This window comes from Camellia sinensis, chromosome 3 (genome assembly GCF_055761805.1).
Source record: "Camellia sinensis isolate YWXY chromosome 3, ASM5576180v1, whole genome shotgun sequence".
Classification (NCBI taxonomy): Eukaryota; Viridiplantae; Streptophyta; class Magnoliopsida; order Ericales; family Theaceae; genus Camellia; species Camellia sinensis.
Window position 1 is genome coordinate 105,909,294 of NC_138963.1, and position 22,576 is coordinate 105,931,869.

A 22,576-nucleotide genomic window follows, 5' to 3' on the forward strand; every position below is an offset into this window, starting at 1 on the left:
GCTATAGCGAATCCACTGATTGCTGAAAACGGATCAGTAAATCCTCTAAATTTACCGAAGGCTGGGCCATGATAGAGGTAGATGCTCGTGCTCTGAACAAAGGTGATGTGACTATGACTGTGACTGTCGGATCAGTTGAACTAATGAACCCTGTTTGGCCTTTCTTTGCCTTACCTCTAGCGAAGGAAACACTGGTTGCCCTGAATTAAATCTCCTAACTTGACAAAGTCTATCAATACAAGTCCAATGCACCCGAGGGATATTGGAGCTTTCTGAAGCTATAGTTCCGGGACTACCTAGCAAAAGAGAAAATAGATAGCACCTCAGTCTGATTTCACTAGAACAGATATGAGCATAGCTGAATGACTGTGCTCTCTACTGAATTCTGCCCCACAAACAGATACCAACTTGGCAACTGATATGTACATTCCATTATAGTTTCACTGTAAAGCACATACCAGCTAAAGAGAGCCAAAACACCCCTATGATGGGGTAGGGTTACCCTGTCCTAGTTTCGTCATGAGCTAGGGGTTCACTACGCACGCATGTGGTTTCAAACAATCCTACATTCGGGTAAGCAACATGTCCTAGTTTGGAACAGTCTCTAAGGCTTCCGCTATGCAACTAGGTCGATTGATCAAAAAGGGTACCTCGACGATGATCCTGATCCGAGGTTTGTGTTCCCATCATGGCAGAGCCCGCAACCAGTCAGCCTTGTGGCACGCTTTTCCAAGCAAGCCTCCGATAAACCATTTAGGAATAATAGATGGAAAACACTGTGTCCTAGGCGCACCAATGCAAATGTAATGCAAAGAAACACATAAATGTAGATAAAACAACATATCATGAGTTTGCAGTCAAGTTCTCTAAATCCCCAGCAGAGTTGCCAGAAACTATAGACCCGACTTTCTTCGCACGCCCCCCCTCTCGGAGAGGGCGCGAATATGGTCCCTTACTACAGTTCGGACTCTTGTCACGGTTCTGAATCTAATCTCACAAAGTGCAATGCGAGACTGATAAACACCAAAGAGTCCAATCATTTTGAAAAATCAGATTTTGAATCAAATAATGTCAAAACTAGACTGCTTTGCTAGATTACAGAGTCGCTACCTAAATATTTTATTTTTGGAAAATTTAGGAAACCCTGACTCGTGCCAAAGGTCACGTGTCCGTCATCACCAAAGTTGCCTCGACTCGAGAACTTGGGTACGAGAGGGGAAGGTCTTGAAATGAGCACCCCCGCTCGCCCGATCAAAGATCGGCCTCTACTACCATGATATGTTGTTTTATAAACCATGTGTTCTTATTCTAGTTATTAGCTAACTTACTATGTGATGTACACAGCATACAAGTATAAACTAAATCACGTGAATAGGAACAAAACAAGTCATGTTTGTTTTCGAAAATGGTTTGAAAGTGATACCTACAGGTAGGCTAAAATGCGGATTTGCCACCCTCAAAGTGGGCTTAAAAATACGATTTTGCCACTTCGCAAAGTAGGCTTAAAACTCACATTCATCGAGTTGTTCCAATTCAAGCAATAAAGCCTCCACCCATAGGCATTCATGCAGTTAAGCATATAAGCAAATAGCCTCATGGCAAGTATGCTAAAGCGTAACACTTACAGTGTACTCCGAGCCAAAACAAAAGCTAGTTAGAAATATGCATGATCCTAACTATACAAGATTTCTAATGCAACACATGCAATAATGCAACTAAATAGGCTCAACTATCTAAGATGGCATATGAATGCAACGATTGATACACGTATTTAAGAAAGTGTATTGAAAAACGATGCAGTTTGAATGATGCGCCGAGCCCGGTGCATGCAAGAAAAATAAATGAATGCAAACATGCAAAGCATAAGGTGTGCTAATTGAAACGTTCCCTAAACTAACCATCGAAAGTGGTTAAGTAAAAGGGAGAAAGAAGTGGGGTTGGAAGACATGCACACACACACGCACCCTTATTACAACATTACGCCCTCGCGAAGGAGGGTCCGAATAAATGAGCTAAGCTAATCAACTAATCTAATCAAACTAATTAGACTAATTATTGCAAACCAATTGAAGCTACTTACTAATTATTACAACAATCAACTAATTAACAAATTAATTAATTAAATTACAAATTCAAGCTAACTAACAAGTAAAGCTTTAAATTATGCTGCCTTAGCTCTGTTCGAAGAAGTAGAAGATGCATGCTCGATTTTCGCCCTGAAAAGCCCACCTGTTTGCTCTTGAGAGGCTCTGTTTGCAAGGTCACTCCAAGAACTCTCTGCTGAACCTTATCAAACCAATGCTGGGGAATTCACCAGTGGCCTGCCGGCCATGAATGGTGGCTGCCGGCCACCTGCCAGCCAAGGATGTGTTCTGCCGGCCAAGGATAAAGCAATGCCGGCCATCAGTATGGCACTGCCGGCCACTGGTGTGCTGGACCACCATTCTGCAACAGAGCACAAATAGAGGAAAATGGAGGGTCTCCCAAGGGTATGTTTGTACTGTGCCCCTCCTTATCATCTCAAAACATCAAAGGAGTGGCACTTCTTGGATCCAAAACCACCAATCAAGCATCTCAATGCATGATGGCCAAAGATCCAACTTTGTACACTTTCAATCAATGCACAAAACACAAGACTGTAGGACCACCACCCTATCATGCATGATCAAAGGCAATGGAGACAAAGGGGATTGACTCATTTTCATCACTTTGAGTATGAAATGGACCAATCCTCCTTGTGTTCAATATAACGTTCGATTGAACACAATGCAATGCACACATAACATGCTTATCTTGGCATGTTTTAATTGATTCAATTCTTGTTTACACATTTTAAGTTACCAAGCCATTCATTAACCAATTTGTCCAAATGTGGAAGTCCTCTAATAAGGGAGAGTTCAATCAAAAGAAGGCTTAAGACATGAGAGAAGTCATGCCTTTGACTAGTAGAAACCCTCAAAAGAAAGTTAAAGCCATTGAGTACAAGCCTCAATCTCAAGCTTAAACACAACTTTAGGACCAACCAACCCTCAAAGCAAATCAAAAGTGAAGAAATAAGGGAAATGGCAGATATTCCAGTGCTAATATGGCATGAAAAAAAAGACTCTAACATGCAAACAACTCATGTACAACATGTTAGATGACTTAAGCATTAAAGCTAGTGGAGAGCTTTACACTAAAACCATGCAACATCAATCCCAAATGGCCAAACCAACTATGGACAGACCTCAAACATGCCAAAATAGTGGCTAAATTGTGTTGAGATGGTAGCATGAAAAGCAAGAAAATCATGCCCATGTATTGGTTCACAAACAAGGCACAAAACACACCTCTCAAAAGCAACGAAAGAGTGAAATATGTGAGAGTGTGACAAGGCTACATGCACTGAAATCATGTGTGAAATGAGGCTATGGGTGCAAGCATCTCAAGCGAAGCATGTTAAAGACCTTGAAACTCAAAGCTAGTGAAGGCCATTTACACTATAGCTATACAATGCAAAGCACGTATGATTAAAACCATCCAAAACAGAGCTAAAGCATGCTAAATCAGTAGCAAAAACGTGCTGGAGTCATGCTAACACATGCTAGAATGATGGGCTAACTCATTAGGCATGCTAGGCTAGTAAGCAAGATTACACTACAAGTGCAAGAATCAAGCAACAAGTGGCCAAACCAGCCAAAAATAGAGTTAAAACATGTTAAATTAGAGTCTAAAACATGCTTGAACTAGGCTACAAAAAGGTAGAAATACATGCTCACAAGTTAGGCCATCTACACTTGCAAAGAGGATATGAGGAGGGGGGGACCACCCCCTCCTATTTTGGTCCTTAAAACCAAATTTCTACCACTGAAATTCCTCTAGATTTTAATGGTCAAAAGGCTAAGTAAAGATTGTTTGAAAGGCCTTGAAAGGTAGCACAAAGCTTAGCAAATAAGCTACAAAAGAGGGTGGACCACCCCTCACTCCAAAAGGGCCTCAAACTACCATTTTTAACACTTAAAAATAGAGGTTTTTGTAGGTGACAACTAGGCCAAAAACATCATCCAAAGGTGGCCAAACACTTAACCAAAACAAAGCTTAAAATGGACAAGTCCTTACCTTTGAAGCACAGCAGCAAAATAGGTATATCTCTGAGCTAAAACCAAACTTTTAGACCTCAAATAGAACCTCCAAGAACCTCAGCTCCAAGATGAAGGTATTTGGCTAAGGGTCTTAGTACAAATATGTAGAGATTTCCCACTTCTAAGCACAAATAAAAAGGCAGAAATTTTACTCACAAAATTCTGTAGACAGAGAGAGAGATTTTAGAGAGAGAGGCTCCCAAACTTGCTCCCCTTGCAAAACGATAGATGTGGCCTTCATATATGGCAAAAACAAGAGCTTGGTCAAAAATATCTAATCAAGAGACAGCTGGAGCAGTGTGGAGGCAGCTGGAGGTAAAAATCTACCAAAAAATCTGAGTTTTTCCATCGTTGGCCGGCAAGGGATCACTGATGGCCGGCACTACATCATTTCTGGCCGGCAAGGACAATCAATGGCCAGCACTGCACCATCCATGGCCGGCACCCTTCACCAGTTGCCGGCAAAGAAAATCTGCTCTCCAGGTTCAACTTCAAACGGGCATAACTCCTTCATTTGGGCTCCTTTTCAGGTCATTCTTGTGTCAAAATTGAAGCCCCAGAACTAATATTTCCAATGGTGGTAGAGTCACATCAAAATTCCAAGTTTGAAAAAAGTTTACGCTCATTTTAGTGAAGCCGCTTAGTTTCGGTCCTACCCGGATTTATGTCGAACTTCTCCCAAACTAGTTTTCTTCTCTCCTCTCCTATTTTCTTCAACCCGAAACCCCTAAATAAGGTGTTTTGAAAGATTTTTTTAGAGATTTCACTTCGCTTTCATTCGTTTCCACTCTGTCCTTGCTCGGTTTACCGAAAAGTGCAACATTTAACAAAATGCGAGCGTCAGAACATCGGAGGAAGCTTTTTCAAAAACTATTTTGAAAGATAGGGTTTTAAGGTCTAAAATCTTTTGGTCAAAATCAGTTTGGTCCAAAGAGGGGTGTGAAGTTGGGATTTGAAGCTCCTCTTGCCGAAGAAATTGAATCTTCGCACTGCACAACTTTCATCACCAAGCAAACAGTCAGTAGCACCCAAGTCTTAAGGGCAGTCAAAAATGGGGTGTCTACAACAGTTTTTCTCATCTTCTCACAATTTCAGCGTGATTAGAGTATCTCAAGACACATGAAACGTGACTCGGAGTGGTTTTTCTCCTCTTCTCACGATTTCAACGTGATTAGAGTATCTCAGGATGTGTGAAACACGACTCTAAGCGGTTGTTTATCTCAGGACACATGAAATGCAACCTTGAGCGGTTTTTCTCTCTTCTTTTCCTGGCTTCGGCGGGGTTAGATTGCGCATTTTTAGTTCTTTCTGCATGAAACGCATTTCGATTTAAGCTTAAAGCTCATTCACATGTTGTTATCTTATTATTGCTTATTGCATCTGTTATTGCTTAGTGCATCATCTTGCATGATTATGAATTCTCAAAATAGCCAGCTTCGCGAAACATGTGAGTCCAGCTTTCAAAGCATATTCTTCATGCATATCATTTGCATCCTATCCCAAAACTACGCTAGTTTGATTTCCTACAAAGGGATACGCAGGCAGTTTGCGAGCTCAACCAATTTTATTTATGTCTTGATTGTTTGCCCAAGTCTTACAGCCTTGTCAAAATGGGTTGTCTTCGGGCTTTCACATTCAGTCACGTCATTTCATGACTCTGAGCTCTGTCAAAGAGGGGCAACTATGGACATCCCATTTTTTATGGCCCTTAAGACTTGGGCACCACTGATTGATTATTCAATGATGAATGTGTACGCTTGTCGAATGCTTGACTTCCTCAATAGGGAACCTCTGTTTTAAAGCTACAAACCTTGTGCCTTGTTTTGGACCAAAACAAAGGTTTTTCAGGCCTGAGCATCTAGGGACCTACAAACCCACTAGTGTGGCCTGCCACCCACTATTAGTGGCCTAGTGCAAAAACCAGATATTTTTTGCCAGCTGTCTCCACTGCTACATGCATCTTTCCAGTTGTGTTTGTAAGGATATTTTCGAGGGTCTCTCATATATTTCTATGTATATATGACCCTTGTTAGAAAAAAATTTGGTCTTAGAAAATTTTGGAGAGCAAAATTTTGAAAAATTTCTCTCTACAACTCTCTCTCTCTCTCTCTCTCTCTCGCAACTTACATAACCTTTGCTTAGACACTCTAAACCAAATTTTGAGGGATCTTTTCTTGAGGTGCTTAAGCTTGCATTTTAGCACTTGAGAGTGTGAAATAGTGGTTTAGGAATTCAAGTCATTCCTCTTCAAGAGGTATACATTCTAGTTCTTTTGTACCATCTCTTTCTTATCTTTTCATACTATTTTTGAGTTGTTTTTCATCTATATTTTTTGGCTGAAACTTGTGGTTTAAGGCCATTAAAGGTACAGGGGTTGATAACCCTTCTTTGAACCTTACTTCTAAGGCCCTTGCCCTTGTGTTTCCCATCTTCTCATCAACTATTTTTGAGCTTTTTCACCCTTGAATTTCATATTTTTTCAAAGGCTAAAATCGTGTTTTGAAGTCCCAAAAATTGAGGGGTTAGCCTCCCCTCCTTATACTTGTGCGCTAGTTTTAATCCCTCAATATTTTAGCTTGTTGTTGTAGTTGTTTTTGTTTTCATTCCATCACTATTTTTTGACTTTTTAGGACTATTTTAGGATTTTTTTTATAAGTTAGCTTCATTCATGCTTTGTATTGTATGCTTATAGTGTAATAGTCCTCGTAGTTTGGTGTTTTAGGCATTAGCCACCAATCTATTTGAGTTGATAGCATTTATTTCTTGTTTTCCATACTTGTGTTCACCTCTAAGCATCTCTACAATATCCCTCATTTCATTGATTTTTCTCTTTGTTTTGAGAGTTGCTCTAAAAGGATTGTTGTTTAAACTTAAGGGGGTGACATTCTGCTTAATGGTTTAATCCCTTTGGAGGTTCATTACCAACGACATGATCTCCCTCTCATGCCTAAAACAATATTTGGTTTGGTACTTCTCTCCATTAGTGGACTCAAAGCTCATTATTGGACTTAATTGACTAATGAATGAAAGATAATTAAAATTGAGTAATAAAATTTGGATAAAATAGACCAAGATAATAAAATGATTTGGTGTTCAATCAGACATTAATTGAATACATGAAGACTTGGGTCATTTCATACTTGTTAGTGATGAAATGGTTCAAGTTTCCAAGGTCAACCACTTCCCTTGATCAATCCATGATAGGAAGGAGGTTTTGTTGGTCTTTCCTTACCATGTATTGAAATTGTGTCCCTTGATTCATAAGTCATCATGCAATTCAATTACACCGATTAATGGCTTGCAAATTTAGCCTATCTCTTCTTTGAGCTATTTGATGATAAGGAGAGGTAGGGTGGACAAACATCCCTTGCGAATGCTCTGTTTGTACTCTGTTTGTTCTCTGTCGCAGCAGGAAAATTCAACGACCACTTTTACTAGACGGCAGACCACTACTTCTAGATTGCCAGCCACTTTTTCAGCCAGGCGGTGTCCCTTTTCCAGTAGAGCAGAGCAGAGGCTGAGGTGGAAAAATAGTGCAATTTTCTAACTGTGCAACAGAGGCATTCCGGTAGCAAAACGGAGAGCATTATCGAGTGGAAATCCACATCCATATATGAGCCATCCCTCAATTCTCGGGATCCATTAAGATGATGTTGGAATATTAGTATGTTCTACTTAAAGTAGTGGACTTGTAACTAATTAGTTAAATTAGTTAGAATAGCTAGATAGTTTTGTGTTGTACTTATTTAATTAGCTAGAATAGTTAGTTACTTTTGTTGTTATAATAATTAGTTAATTAGCTAGTGTAGTTAATTTATTTCATTTGGTTTGTAATAGTTAGTTAATTCGTAGTAATTAGCTGAGGCATTCAAACCCTCCTGCACGAGGGCAAAAATGTAAAAATGTGTATGTCTTTCAACCCCACGTCTTTCTCCCTTTTATTTACTCACTTATGATGGGTAGCTTAGAACATCATATTTCTTTTAGCATTTCCCATGTTTGCATCCACTTGTCTTGCATGCGTCGTGGCTCAGTTCATCATTCCAACAACCATTATTGTTTATTACTTCGTTGAATACGTGTTTAAATCGCATGCTATCAGATTAATTCACATGTCATAATTAGTAGCCGAGCCTATTAATTGCATTATTTCATGTGTTGCGTTAGTCATGTTGCATTAGTTAGGGGGCATGCATGTTTTCTAACTCTTTTGTTTCTTTTGGCTTGCCTTGGAGTACGAGGTGAGCATTTTTGTAATTTAGCATATTGCATGCGTGTGATTGTTGCCTTGTCTAGCATGATTACCATGAGGCTAAGTGCTTAATTGATAAATTGTTTGAATGCCTATGGATGAAGGCTAATTGCTTAAATGAGGATAATTTGAGTAATGTGCATATGAGATCACTTTCTCAACTGTTAAATATTCGAAACAATTTTCAAACAAATATGAAATCAAAGTATTCCACTTTTTCCAAATTAGTCTATACTTGTGTGCGCATCACACAGTAAGTTAGTCTAATAATCGGAACAAGAGCATATAATGTAAATAAGAGTCACATCATGATTAGTAGAGGCTGATCTTTGATCAGGCAAGAGGGGTGCTCAATTCATGATCTTTCCCTCTCGTACCTAAGCTCCCGAGCCGAGACACTCTGGTGATGACAGATAAGTGGCCTTTGGTATGAGTCTCGGGTTTCCTAAATTTCCCAAAAACTTTTAGGCGGTGACTCTATATCTAGCAAAGCAGTCCATTTTTGGCAATTTGATACAAAATTGATTTTCCAAAAGATTTGTTAGATTTGGACTCTTTTGAGTTTATCTATTTCACATTGCACTTGTGGAATCAAATTCAAAACCACGGGAATCCGAACTGTACAGCTATCGTATCCGAAAGGAGCACGAAAAGTCAAGGTACAAGTGGTTCGAGCATTTAGTTTGTGGGGTTGAGTTCAGTTTTTCAGCATGAATTAGCAGTAATAAGTTAAGCCATAATGTTGCTAAAAGTTTGATTGGGGGTTCCGTTTTATTTTTAGAAGGTAGTCTGGCACTATAGCTTTAGAACGGTCTAATATCCCCCAAGTTTTATGGACTCACACTGATACTCTATAAAACTACAAATTTGTTCAAAGATAGCTGGTGTTAGCTTCTTTACCACTAGTTACAAGAAGAAGAAACATCAAATCCTCAAAGACAGTCTAGAGTGCCCCTCATTCACAAACCATATCATCCCCACTCAATTCACCTGAACTAGTGATGGCGCAAGTTCCAGAAAATAGAGTACACATGTTTTTGGCTCCACAACGATGCATGGATGCCATTGCCAATAGGGTTTCCACCTACGGTGATGCTCTAGTTGAGTTGCAATGTGAGAACCTGAATATACAAATCAAGTAAATAATTAAATAATAATAATATTACAATCTCAAATACTTTGATGGTGGATCCTAAAGTGCAAATTAAATATTTGGAGGTCTTTTAATTAATTTTTAAATCTAAAATAAATTTATGGTGAAAGTCTTTAATTTAGAGGCAAGATTTATTATTTAAATAAATAAATAAATTTGAGTGCCAAATTAGTAAGCATATTTTGATCTAATAATATTTGTATTTTAATGGAGATAGAAATTAAAATAATATAAAGAGATAATAAATTAGAGTCTTTTGGTTAGGTATATATATATATATATAAAGGAAAACAAAACCCTAATACTTATGTTATTGTTTCCCACAACTTTCAGAGCAGCCGTGAGAGGTAAAGAGAGGGAGAGAGACGTCTAGGTCTTTGGGTGAAAAGTGCTGAAAATTGTTGAGTTTTGTGGTGGCCATTGGCAAGGTAAATTCCTTATTTTTTTAATTCCCTCACTATGTTTTTCTTCTTCTTGTGAGTTGTTGTGTAGTTCATGGATCAAATTGGTGAAGTAGGTACCTGTGTTGGGCATGGCTATGAAATATTTGGCTGATTGGGATAATGTTTTGTGTATAAAGAATGGTGTAATTCTTAGTCCAAAAAATTCTGTACAAAATCACAAACTTTAAAAATCTAGAAACCTTATCAAACAAATGAATTTTGAACTAAAATTTTTACAGTAGATTAATTACATATTGAATTGCATATCTAAATTTTTTCATAATTTTTGGAAGTCAAAATCCATATAAACAGATTTGTTCAAATCTGTCCAGAAAACTGGTTTTAAACAGTAAGTTCGGGAGTATTGTTCTCTATGGGTATAAATCCAAAAATTATCAAATCAGTGTCATTAGAACCGGTTACGAGTCTGGTTTTGTACGTTTTTCTCCTTGCAATCATTGCTCATGTATACCAAGAGAACCATTAATTTCTTTAAAGTGCTGCAAAAAACAAGCTGTTTAGATATAATTAATTGTAGATAATTATTTTGATAAGCAAATCAAGTGAAACCATTTGGGTTTGAAACTTAGGATATATTAGTTGATATCTAGAAGGTTTTAGAATTTTTCAAACAGTATGGAATGGGTTTTTAATTTTCAAAGTTAGCGAATAGATTGGGAAAAACTTGTTTAAAACTCTATTTTATCTTAAAGTCACTTTTGGTTAAGTTTCGATCGGAACCCATGTCTTGGGTGATTTTATACCTTGAAGAACATGAACTTAGATAATATTTAAGAGTAACGGTGAGTTGGGTTGAGCCGTGTTAGTGCGCTTTAAGTTTGAGGTTACATAGTTCATATTCTTTAGTATTTTTAAATTAGTACTGACGTGTAGTTTTCATACTTGGTTCAGGACACTAGTTGGACTTTCATACTCTATTCGAGGATTATATTATTTCACTTTCAGGTGAGTAGTTTGATGCTGCATATTTTTATAAATGTTCCCCTACCCTAAACTGTTGGAAAATTAAATTGTTGTTTCATGACTAAACTGTTTTGATAAATTATTATATTATCAATGGTACCAAATTATTTCTGAAACATGTGTGAACTTGGCATACTGTAAACTATTTGTTTTTCTCTCATGTTTATAATGATGAACAACCATGTTTTGTGAAACTGATGTGTATTGATTATTGGGACCATCTGTGTATTTAGTCCAGGGAAATTATTCCACTGTGTATGGTGACTCTGGCCGCTAGGGAACAGATCCAGGTTGGGCCGTGATGACTCTAGTGCTCAACGATTGTAAGGAAAAGACCTAGGTTAAGCTAGGTGACCTTCAATCGGATCGTCTTAGAGAAAAGGCCCAAGTTGCCACCCTGAGGATGACTCTTAGTTCGGTATTGGATCCAACGGGGCTTATAGCCTTGAGACCTGTGTGGCATATTACTTTTGTTTTTTGGTACCTAGAAAATTATTGGTGTTCATGGTGTAATCTGTTTTAATTGAAAAATGTCATTTATCATGTTCTTCAGAGACATGAGTATTTTAACTATTGAACTGTGGAACCTTCTTTTTGAAACAGATTGTCTTTACCGAACTGCATGCCAATCTAGTTTCTGTGATATATATCTTATTTTGGAATTGAACCATGTTTTCAAAACTGTATTTACTATCCATGTTGCTACTCACTGAGCTATCAGTTGACTTAGTTGTTTATCACTTCCAGGTGTTAGAAGGACTTAGAGTGGACTTACGTCGTAGCGGGGACTCAATTGCATGGACCTCTAGGATATTCATTTATTTTGTTTTAGCTTGTTATGTCAAGTTTTGTGCATACATTGTGGTTGGATTTTTATTTAGAATTATTTTATTTTGTGGACGATTTGTGTTCCATTTATTACATATTTTTCGAAGTTGGTTGTGGTTGGTTTTACCAATTATACCGGTAACTTGTCATTGGATTGGGTTTTGATTTATTTATTTATGGGCTATCATTACATTTATTCTTTGTGATTTTGGGTTCATGTTTAGGCTTACGTGTGCCTTGTGTTGAGTCCCTGTGGGCCACAGCCGGTCATGCCTGGATTTAGGGTGTGACAATTGTGGTATCAAAGTTGTAGTTTATCGAGTTACATATCTTGCATTTCATCATTTAGACGATGTCCGAGTCCCTATTCTCCTTTGTAGTGTGTAGTTAAGTTAGTTTTGTTTAAACTAGTGTTGAATCTTTCTGGATTTCATTTTGAAGGTTAAGAGTTGGCACCTAGATATCTACGTGGATTGTCTATTCCTTGTGAGCCTTTGATGTTTGTATTACCGTGTCTACTCCATTAGGAGAAACAACAGTATTGGGAGTTGTTTGTAGATCATGTGAGATAGAGATGGATGGTAGAAAATTTCCAATGGATTTGATTTTTTTAGAGATGAAGGATTTTGATGTGATTTTGGGAATGGATTGGTTAACGAAGCATCATGCCTCTGTTGATTGTTTTAGAAAGAGGGTAGCTTTTGCTATGCCAGGGCAACATGAGTTTTTCTTTCAAGGAGATGGGAAAGGGTCTTCTATTGTTTTATTTCTTCCCTTCAGGCTAACCGAATGTTGAGAAAAGGGTGTCATGGTTATTTAGCTTGTATGATGAGTACTGATCAGCTAGAGCAGAGGTTAGAGGAGTTGCCTGTAGTGAGGGAATTTGTTAATGTTTTTCTAGAGGATCTACATGGTCTTCCTCAAGATCGTGAGGTAGAATTTTCCATTGACTTAGTCCCCAATACAACACCTATCTCTAAAGCACCCTATAGAATGGCACTATTTGAGTTGAGGGAGTTACAAACTCAGTTACAAGAGTTGCTAGACAAAGATTTTATTAGGCCTAGTGTCTCACCTTGGGGAGCACCTGTGTTGTTTGTGAAGAAGAATGATGGGTCTATAAGGTTGTGTATTGATTATAGGATACTGAACAAAGTCATAGTGAAGAATAGGTATCCATTGCCACGTATTGATGACCTATTTGACCAATTGTAGGGAGTTCAAGTATTCTCAGAGATTGACTTGAGGTTAGGCTATCACTAGTTGAAGGCAAGGAATAAGGATGTTCCTAAGATAGCTTTTAGAATCCGTTATGGGCATTATGAGTTCTTGGTGATGCCTTTTGGTCTCACAAATGCACCAGCCGCATTCATGGATTGAATGAACAGAGTATTTAAACCGCAGTTGGATAAATTTTTGGTGGTGTTTATTGATGATATCCTAATTTATTTGAGGAGTAAAGCGGTGCATGAGCAATATTTGAGGGTAGTATTTTAGATCCTTAGAGAGAAGGGATTGTATGCAAAATTTAAGAAGTGTGAATTATGGTTGAGCAGTGTATCCTTTTTGGGTCATGTGGTGAGTAAAGATGGGGTATCTGTGGATAGCATGAAGGTGGCAACAATTGTTGATTGGCCACGACCTATTTCTATAACAGAGGTACGTAGTTTTCTAGGGCTTGCTGGATATTACAGACGGTTTGTGGAAGGATTCTCTCGTGTTGCTTTGCCACTTACCAATCTCACTAGGAAAGGGGTTAAGTTTGAGTGGAATGATGATTGTGAGCGTAGCTTCCAAGAGTTTAAACAGAGATTGACATAAGCTCTAATCCTTGCCTTACCAGCAAATGATGATGGTTTTGTGATTTATAGTGATGCTTCATGGTAGGGTTTTGGATGTGTGGTCATGCAGCATGGGAAGGTGATTGCTTATGCGTCATGACAGTTAAAAGTACATGAGAGAAATTATCCTACGCACGATTTGGATTTAGCAACAGTGATTTTCGCTCTTAAGATTTGGCGACATTATTTGTATGGAGAGTCATGTGAGATTTACACTGATCATAAGAGTTTGAAGCATACTTCCACACAGAAAGAACGAAATTTGAGGCAAAGAAGATGGCTTGAGTTACTAAAAGATTATGATGTAAATATTTTATATCATCCGGGGAAGGCAAATGTGGTTGTAGATGCCTTGAGTAGGAAGGTCGCAGTTGGAGATGTAGCTGCTTTGTCTATTGAGAGTTGTCTGGTGGAAGACATGAGACGTTTGAGGCTTAAGGTTGTTACGCCTGGTAATGGGGCTTATTGTAGTCAATTGATAGTTCAACCGACCTTGAGAGAACAGATTCGTTTAGCTCAGGAGATTGACCCCCAGTGTGAGCGTATTAAAAGAGATATGGCAGAGGGTAAGCATGTAAACTTTGTGGTTAGTGATGATGATGGGTTGCTTAGATTCCGTAGCCGAATTTGTATTCCTGCTGGTGGTGATTTGAGGAAGGAGATTATGAAAGAGGCACGTAGTTCTAGTTACAACATTCATCCTAGAAGCACTAAGACGTATCGAGATCTTCATGAACACTTTTGGTGGAATGGTATGAAGGGAGATATTGCAGAATTTGTGGCTCAATGTTTGGTGTATCAACAGGTTAAAGTAGAACATCAGAAACTTGCAGGAATACTATAACTGTAGACACCCCATTTTTGACCGTCCTCAAGACTTGGATATCATCGTTTGAACACTTGATAATTATCCATGTTTGCGTTCGTCTTGAGTTCTCGGAGGTTTCGGCTATGCGCCTTGCCTCAAGACCTCTTGACTCGTTTGTTTTGTGTTTGGTTTTGCACCAAACACTTGTTGTTTTGCTTCTGAGGGTGGGAAATAGCTTGTTGGCCATCCCCACACCTCACCAGTCATGGCCTGAGGCCAGTGGCCCTGTTTTCTTGCTACCGGCCAAAGGTGTTGCCCGGTCGGCATTGTTTTTGGTAGGCCGACCATTGTTTTGATCAATCGGCCACTTTTTCTGGCCGAGACCTTTTCTTGGGGAGGCTTGACCCTTTTGAACCTTTTTTTGGCTTCTTGAGAAACCTTGGACCTTTTGAACCCTTGTTTTAGCTTCTTTGGGAAGCTTGACCTTTTGAACCTTTTTTTTAGCTTCTTGAAGAAGCTTTTTTAGCTTCTTCAAGAAGCTTGACCCTTTTTTTAGCTTCTCCAAGAATCTTGACCCTTTGCTCCAAGCTTCTAAGAGAAGCTTGAACCTTTCTTAGCTTCTTTAGGAAGCTTGACCCCTTTGCTCTAGCTTCCTCAAGAAGCTTGACCCTTTTTGCTTTAGCTTCTAAGAGAAGCTTGGCCCTTTTGCTCAAGCTTCTAAGAGAAGCTTGGACCTTTGTTCCTCTATAAGAGAGAACCTCTCCCTCATTAGAAAAGGTTCCAAAAAATTTTGCTAAGGCATACACGTATATCTCTCTTTGTCTCTATACTTAGGCTTAAAAAAGAGTGATGCTCTTGGCCCCTTTGCACACCAACTCTTAGCCTAACACCTCCATCATCAACCTAAGGATCTTGGAGGCCATTTTCAGAGGTTGAAGGTCTGGTCTTTTGGTCTCAAAGCTGCTGGTTTTGCTGAAGCTACAAGGGTAACACACTTTACCCTCTTTTGGACTTTATTTTGCTTCATTTTTATCCATACTTGCAAGCATTTTCGAGCTTTGTCATATACTGAAAAAAGTCTTATTTTTAGCTCCTTTTGAAGTTTGTTTAAGACCACTTTTGTGTTTGGGGTTGTCTACCCCCTCTTAGGCCTTATTTGGCCTCATTTTTGTGCCTTTTTTGTGAGCTTCGGGACCACCTTGTATTGTCCTTCTCACCACTGAAATTCAGAGGGATCTCAGTGGTGGGGATGATGTTTTGAGGTCCTAAGAAGGAGAGGGCCATCCCCTATCCTTATTGTTTTGTTTACTTGCATTTTTTGCCTTACAAAGGAGCCCATATTTCCATGCATCCCAAGCTTGGTCCAGGCCCTTTTTGGTGAGTTTTAGGACCTGCATAAGCTCTATCCAGAGCTGGTTTTTTCATATTAGATGTCCTTCTTGCATGTGTAGAACAACTCGTTTCATGGCCTTTCAAAAGAGCACCTCATTCTTGCATGTATTAGACACATTTCACTGGGTATTTGGTCATATTTTGGCATGCCATGAATCTTTTTTTTGGCTGGTTTGGTGGTCCCTCATATGCTCCATATGCTTGTAGTGTAAACCATGCTTACTAGCTTACATTGCATGTTATTTTGGCCCTCCATTCTAGCATATTTTGGTCGTGCCTTAAACTGATTTTGTGCATGTTTTGGACTGCCTTAGCTCTGTTTTTATGTCCCATGGTCGAATGGTACTTGCCATGTATGCTTGTAGTGTAATAGCCATGCCTAGTCTTGAGTTTTGAAGCCTATTGCATGCTTATATTGAGGTGTTTGCATGTTTTGACATCATTGGGTATGATATTTCAGAGCTTATACTTGTGCCATACTCCCATGTTTTCCATGCTTTAAGTGCTATTAAGAGTTGTGCTAGTATGCCATGTTACAATGTCTTGTGCATGTTATGTTGTTAGCATTGTGTATGCCATGTCACTCCTTGCATTGTGTATGCTAGGTGGTTAGTTGCATTGAGCATGCCATAGTTCATATAGCATTGTGTGTGCCATATAGTCCATAGCATTGTGTATGCTAGGTTGCATGTTTGCATATTTAGGTTGTATGCCTATTGCATATTGCTTGCTAGCATACTCATTTTGGATTAGTTTGTTTCCATGCTTAGGTTGCATAGCATTGAGCATGCATCCCTTGCCTCTTGATCAATCATGATAGAGGTCAGGACCCTTTATGTGTTTTGTGCATTTCATTCCATATTGAATTGCACACTTGACTCTTTGGCCATCATGCATGGAAATGCGTGATTGGTGGCCCGAGAGTCGAGTACCATACTCCCTTGAGTCTTAAACATGATAGGAAGGGTGGTTGTGCATACATTGCTTTAAAAATGCATTGCCATGCTCTGTTTGCCCTCTCCTGCTGTCAAACAGAATTCTACAGGAAGATATGGCCGGTCGGCCATCTTCAGTGCCGGCCGGCTATCCATTGTTGGTCGAGAGCCTCACAACTAGTCGATGACCACTTTTCCATGGCCGGTGAGCATTCCTCATGGCCGGTGACCTCCCATAGCGTTCAGGGAGTGTTCCAGAACCAGCCTTAGGAGTTGTGCAGTCTTCAGAGGTGCAGAGCAGTGTAAACAGAGGCAACATGAGTATGGCAATGGATTTCCGAGCGAAACCGAACATGCATGCATTCATCCCTCTTCTCGAGGCCTCTTTACTACTTTCTTAGCTTAATTACTTCATTTAATTAGTTAAGTGTTGTAAATAATTAATTAGCTTGTTAGTTAGTTAATTTGTATTATTCTTTTGGACCCTCCGAGAGAGGGCAATGTTGTAATGAGTGTGCGTGTGTGTGATACATGTCTTCCAACCCCACGTCTTTCTCCCTTTTACTTACCTACTTTGATGGTTAGTTCTAGGTCATGTTTTGATTAGCATACTTATGCTCACATGTTTGCATCCATTCATCTGTCTTGCATGCACCGGGCTCGGCGCATCATGCTAACTGCATTGTATTTCAATTCCAATTTGAATACACGTATCAAGTTGCATTTCACATGACATCTTAGAATAGCCAAGCCTATTTCTAGTCGCATTTTGTATGTGTTGCATTATTTTAACATGAACTAAGATCACGCATTTGATTACTAACTGGTTTTTGTTTTGGCTTGGAGTATTAGGTAAGCATTTACGCTTTAACATCCTTGCATGTGTGTGAGTGTCGCCATGATAGCATGCTTACCATGAGGCTATCTGCTTAGTTGATTAACTACCTGAATGCTTGTGGGTGAAGGTTGGGTTGCTTGAATTGGAATAATTCGTTGAAACCTGTGTTTTAGCCTACTTGCGAGTAGCAAATTTCAATCCATTTTCAAAACACACGGATATGCGATGTTTTGCTCCAAATTAGGTGACCTAGTCTATACTTGTTTTGTTGTGCGCATCACATAGTAATTCTAGCTAATTAACCGGAATAAGAACACATGTGTTTTCAAAAACAAGATATCATGTTTAGTAGTGGCCGATCTTTGATCGGGCGAGCGGGGGTGCTCATAGCTGACCTTCTCCAATGGTACCCAAGTTCTCGAGCCGAGGCAACTTTGATAATGACGGACATGTGGCCTTAGGCAACGAGTCAGGGTTTCCAAATTTCCCAAAAATAAAACATTTAGGTGGCGACTCTATATCTGGCAAAGCAGTCCATGTTTGGCACTTCTTTCTAAAAATCTATTTTTCAAAACGATTTGCCGGATTTGGACTCTTTGGTGATTTATCAATCTCACATCACACATTGTGAGATCAGATTAAGAACCGTGACAATTTGAGTCCGAACTGTAGTGAGCCCAAATGAACAAAACAGGATTCCCTCCCAGGACGTTCGGGGATGTCTACAATAACCTTCACCTATAACAGAGTGCATGTGAGATCATATTAGCATGGACTTTATGTGGATTACCTCATACCAGTAGTAATCACGATGCAGTTTGGGTAGTTGTTGATAAATTAACCAAGTCAGTACATTTTATTGCAGCACGGATGAACTATTCTCTTGCTCAATTTGCATAGTTGTATGTGAAGGAGATCGTTAGATTGCATGGTGCACCTATGTCAATAGTGACAGATCGAGACCCTCGTTTTGTGTCTAAGTTTTGGGGTGCGTTACAGTCAGCTATGGGTACTCGGTTAAACATTAGTTCAGCTTATCACCCTCAGACAAATGGTCAATCAGAGAGGACTATTCAGACCCTTGAGGATATATTGAGGGCCTGTGTTTTGGAGTGGAGAGGTAATTGGGATGATTATTTGCTGCTCATGGAGTTTGCATATAAAATAGTTATCATTCTAGTTTGGGAGTAGCTCCTTACGAGGCTTTGTATGGGAGGAAGTGTAGGTCTCCTTAGTGTTGGTATGAGGTTGGTGAGAGGCAAATGTTGGGACCTGATTTGGTGAAGGATACTACATAGAAAATTATCACCATTAGAGAGAGATTATTAACTGCTCAAACTAGACAAAATGGTTATGCTGATCATCGTAGGAAAGGTTGAGGGATATGGTATTCCTGAAAGTATCACCATGGAAAGGAATCATCAGGTTTGGAAAGAAAGGAAAGTTGAGTTCTAGATATATTGGTCCATTTGAGGTATTGGAGAAGGTTGGTGAGGTTGTATATCGTGTTTCTCTACCCCTTAGGTTGGCAAGAGTGTATAATGTGTTTCACGTGTCTATGCTGATGAAATATGTGCACAGTCCGTCGCATGTGTTAGATTATGAGCCGCTTTAGATTAGAGAGGATTTTTCGTATGAGGAGATGCCTGTTTAGATTTTGGATTCGAAAGAGAAAATGTTGTGTACAAAGGTCATTAAATTGGTTAGGGTACTGTGGCGCAATCATCTAGTTGAAGAGGCGACTTGGGAACGCGAGAATGAGATGCGCGAGAAGTATCCATATCTATTCTCATGATTTATACAGGTTAGTTTCGAGGACGAAACTTTTCTTTTAGGGGGGGAGAATGTGACCACCTGAATATACAAATCAAGTAAATTATTAAATAATAATAATATTACAATCTCAAATATTTTGATGGTGGATCCTAAAGTGCAAATTAAATATTTGGAGGTCTTTTAATTAATTCTTAAATCTAAAATAAATTTATGGTGAAAGTCTTTAATTTAGAGGCAAGATTTATTATTTAAATAAATAAATAAATTTAAGTGCCAAATTAGTAAGCATATTTTGATCTAATAATATTTGTATTTTAATGGAGATAGAAATTAAAATAATATAAAGAGATAATAAATTAGAGCCTTTTGGTTAGATATATATATGTATATATATAAAGGAAAACAAAACCCTAATTCTTACGTTATTGTTTCCTACAACTTTCAGAGCAGCCGTGAGAGGAAAAGAGAGGGAGAGAGACGTCTAGGTCTTTGGGTGAAAAGTGCTAAAAATTGTTGAGTTTTGTGGTGGCCATTGGCAAGGTAAATCCCTTATCTTTTAATTCCCTCACCATCTTTTTCTTCTTCTTGTAAGTTGCTGCGTAGTTGATGCATCAAATTGGTGAAGTAGGTACCTGTGTTGGGCATGGCTATGAAATATTTGGTTGATTGGGATAGTGTTTTGTGTATAAAGAATGGTGTAATTCTTAGTCCAAAAAATTCTGTACAGAATCACAAACTTTAAAAATCAAGAAACCTTACCAAACGAATGAGTTTTGAACTAAAATTTTTACAGTAGATTAATTACATATTGAATTGCATATCTAAATTTTTTTCATAATTTTTGGGAGTCAAAATCCATATAAACTGATGCGTTCAAATCTATCCCGAAAACTGGTTTTAAATAGTAAGTTCGGGAGTGTTGTTCTCTTTGGGTATAAATCCAAAAATTATCAAATCAGTGTCATTAGAACCGGTTACGAGTCTAGTTTCATAATTTTTTGGCCTTGCGTTGATTGCTCATGTATACCAAGAGAACCATTAATTTCTTTACAGTGCTGCAGAAACAACCTGTTTAGATATATTTAATTGTAGATAATTATTTTGATAAGAAAATCAAGTGAAACCATATGGGTTTGAAACTTAGGATATACTAGTTGATATCTGGAGGGTTTTAGAATTTTTCAAACAGCATGGAATGAGTTTTTCATTTTCAAAGTTACCGAATAGATTGGGAAAAACTTGTTTAAAACTCTGTTTTATCTTAAAGTCACTTTTAGTTAAGTTTCGATCGGAACCCATGTCTTGGGTGATTTTAGACCTTGAAGAACATGAACTTAGATATTATTTAAGAGTAACAGTGAGTTGGGTTAAGCCATGTTAGTGCGCTTTAACTTTGAGGTTACTTAGTTCCCATTTTTTAGTATTTTTAAATTAGTAGTGACGTGTAGTTTTCATAGATGGTTCAGGGCACTAGTCGGACTTTCATACTCTATTCGAGGATTATATTATTTTATTTTCAGGTGAGTAGTTTCATGCTACATATTTTTATAAATGTTCCCCTACACTAAACTATTGGAAAATTAAATTGTTATTTCACGAATAAATTGTTTTGATAAATTATTATATTATCAATGGTATCAAATTTTTTATGAAACATGTGTGAACTAGGCATACTGTAAACTATTTGTTTTGGTCTCATGTTTATAATGATGAACTACTATGTTTTGTGAAACTGATGTGTATTGATTATTGGGACCATCTGTGTATTTAGTCTAGGGAAATTATAACACTGTGTGAGGTGACTCTGGCCGCTAGGGAACAGATCCGGATTGGGCCGTGATGACTCTAGTGCTCAACGATTATAGGGAAAAGACCTAGGTTAAGCTAGGTGACCTTCAATCGGATCGTCTTAGAGAAAAGGCCCAGGTCGCCACCCTGAGGATGACTCTTAGTTCGGTATCGGATCCAACGGGGCTTATAGCCTGGAGAACTATGTGGCATATTACTTGTTGTTTTTTTGGTACTCAAAAAATTATTGGTGTTCATGTTGTAATCTGTTTTAAGTGAAAAATGTCATTTATCATGTTCTTCAGAGACATGAGTATTTTAACTGTTGAACTGTGGAACCTTCTTTTTGAAACAGATTGTCTTTACCGAACTGTATGTCAATCTAGTTTCTTTGATATATATCTCATTTTGAAATTGAACCGTGTTTTGAAAACTGTATTTACTATCCATGTTGCTACTCACTGAGCAATCAGCTAACTTAGTTGTTTATCATTTCCAAGTGTTAGAAGGACTTAGAGTGGACTTATGGCGTAGCAGGGACTCAATTGCATGGACCTCTAGAACATTCATTTATTTTGTTTTAGCTTGTTATGTCGGGTTTTGTGCATACATTGTGGTTGGATTTTTATTTAGAATTATTTTATTTTGTGGGCGATTTGTGTTCCATTTAGTATATATTTTTCAAAGTTGGTTGTGGTTGGTTTTACCAATTATACCGGTGACTTGTCATTGGATTGGGTTTTGATTTATTTATTTATGGGCTATCATTACATTTATTCTTTGTGATTTTGGGTTCATGTTTAGGTTTACGTGTGCCTTGGGTTAAGTCCCTGTGGGCCACGGCCGATCATGCCCGGATTTGGGTTGTGACATGCAATGCCCGTCTGGGGTGTCCACTACTCAACTACCACATGTGACTCATCCAATTCCAAATCCATCTCCACCAACTGAGGAACTTTTGGAACTTAACTTACTAGAAGACCTGAGGGTTCTCGCACAACCTTCGAGAGGACCTTTTTTCCTTCCACAACCAACGGGAGGATTTTTTCCCATGGACATGAATGAGTTCAATCCGACTACACTAAAACTAGCCAAGCTAGAAAATATGTTCAAAAGGTCCCAAGGAATCAACTCTATCCCAGACATTGAAGACGAGTATACGAAAATAGCCATGCAATTGCCTGAACGATTAAGGATGCCAATATTGACAAATTCAATGGGCCTAGTGACGCTATGGTGCATATCCGCCTATTTTCTAATATCTTAAAGCCTATGGGTTTGACCCATCCTCAAAAGATATCTCTATTTGGGTGAACTCTATCAGGAGTGGCACCATGTAGTATGCAAACCTAGAAGACATAGCTGAGGCTTTCATACCCCAATATGCATACAACACTCAGATCGAAGTGACCACCTG

General features: G+C 38.5%; 1 protein-coding gene across 1 annotated transcript; it reads left to right on the forward strand.

Annotated features, from left to right (window-relative positions):
* Positions 1-13,389: 13,389 nt before the first annotated feature.
* On the forward strand, positions 13,390-14,466 carry LOC145821737 (uncharacterized). Its single transcript, XM_082918298.1, has 3 exons — positions 13,390-13,561; positions 13,669-13,731; positions 13,970-14,466. Exons 1-3 carry the CDS (start codon positions 13,390-13,392, stop codon positions 14,464-14,466), a joined length of 732 nt encoding a protein of 243 aa, XP_082774424.1.
* Positions 14,467-22,576: the final 8,110 nt, after the last annotated feature.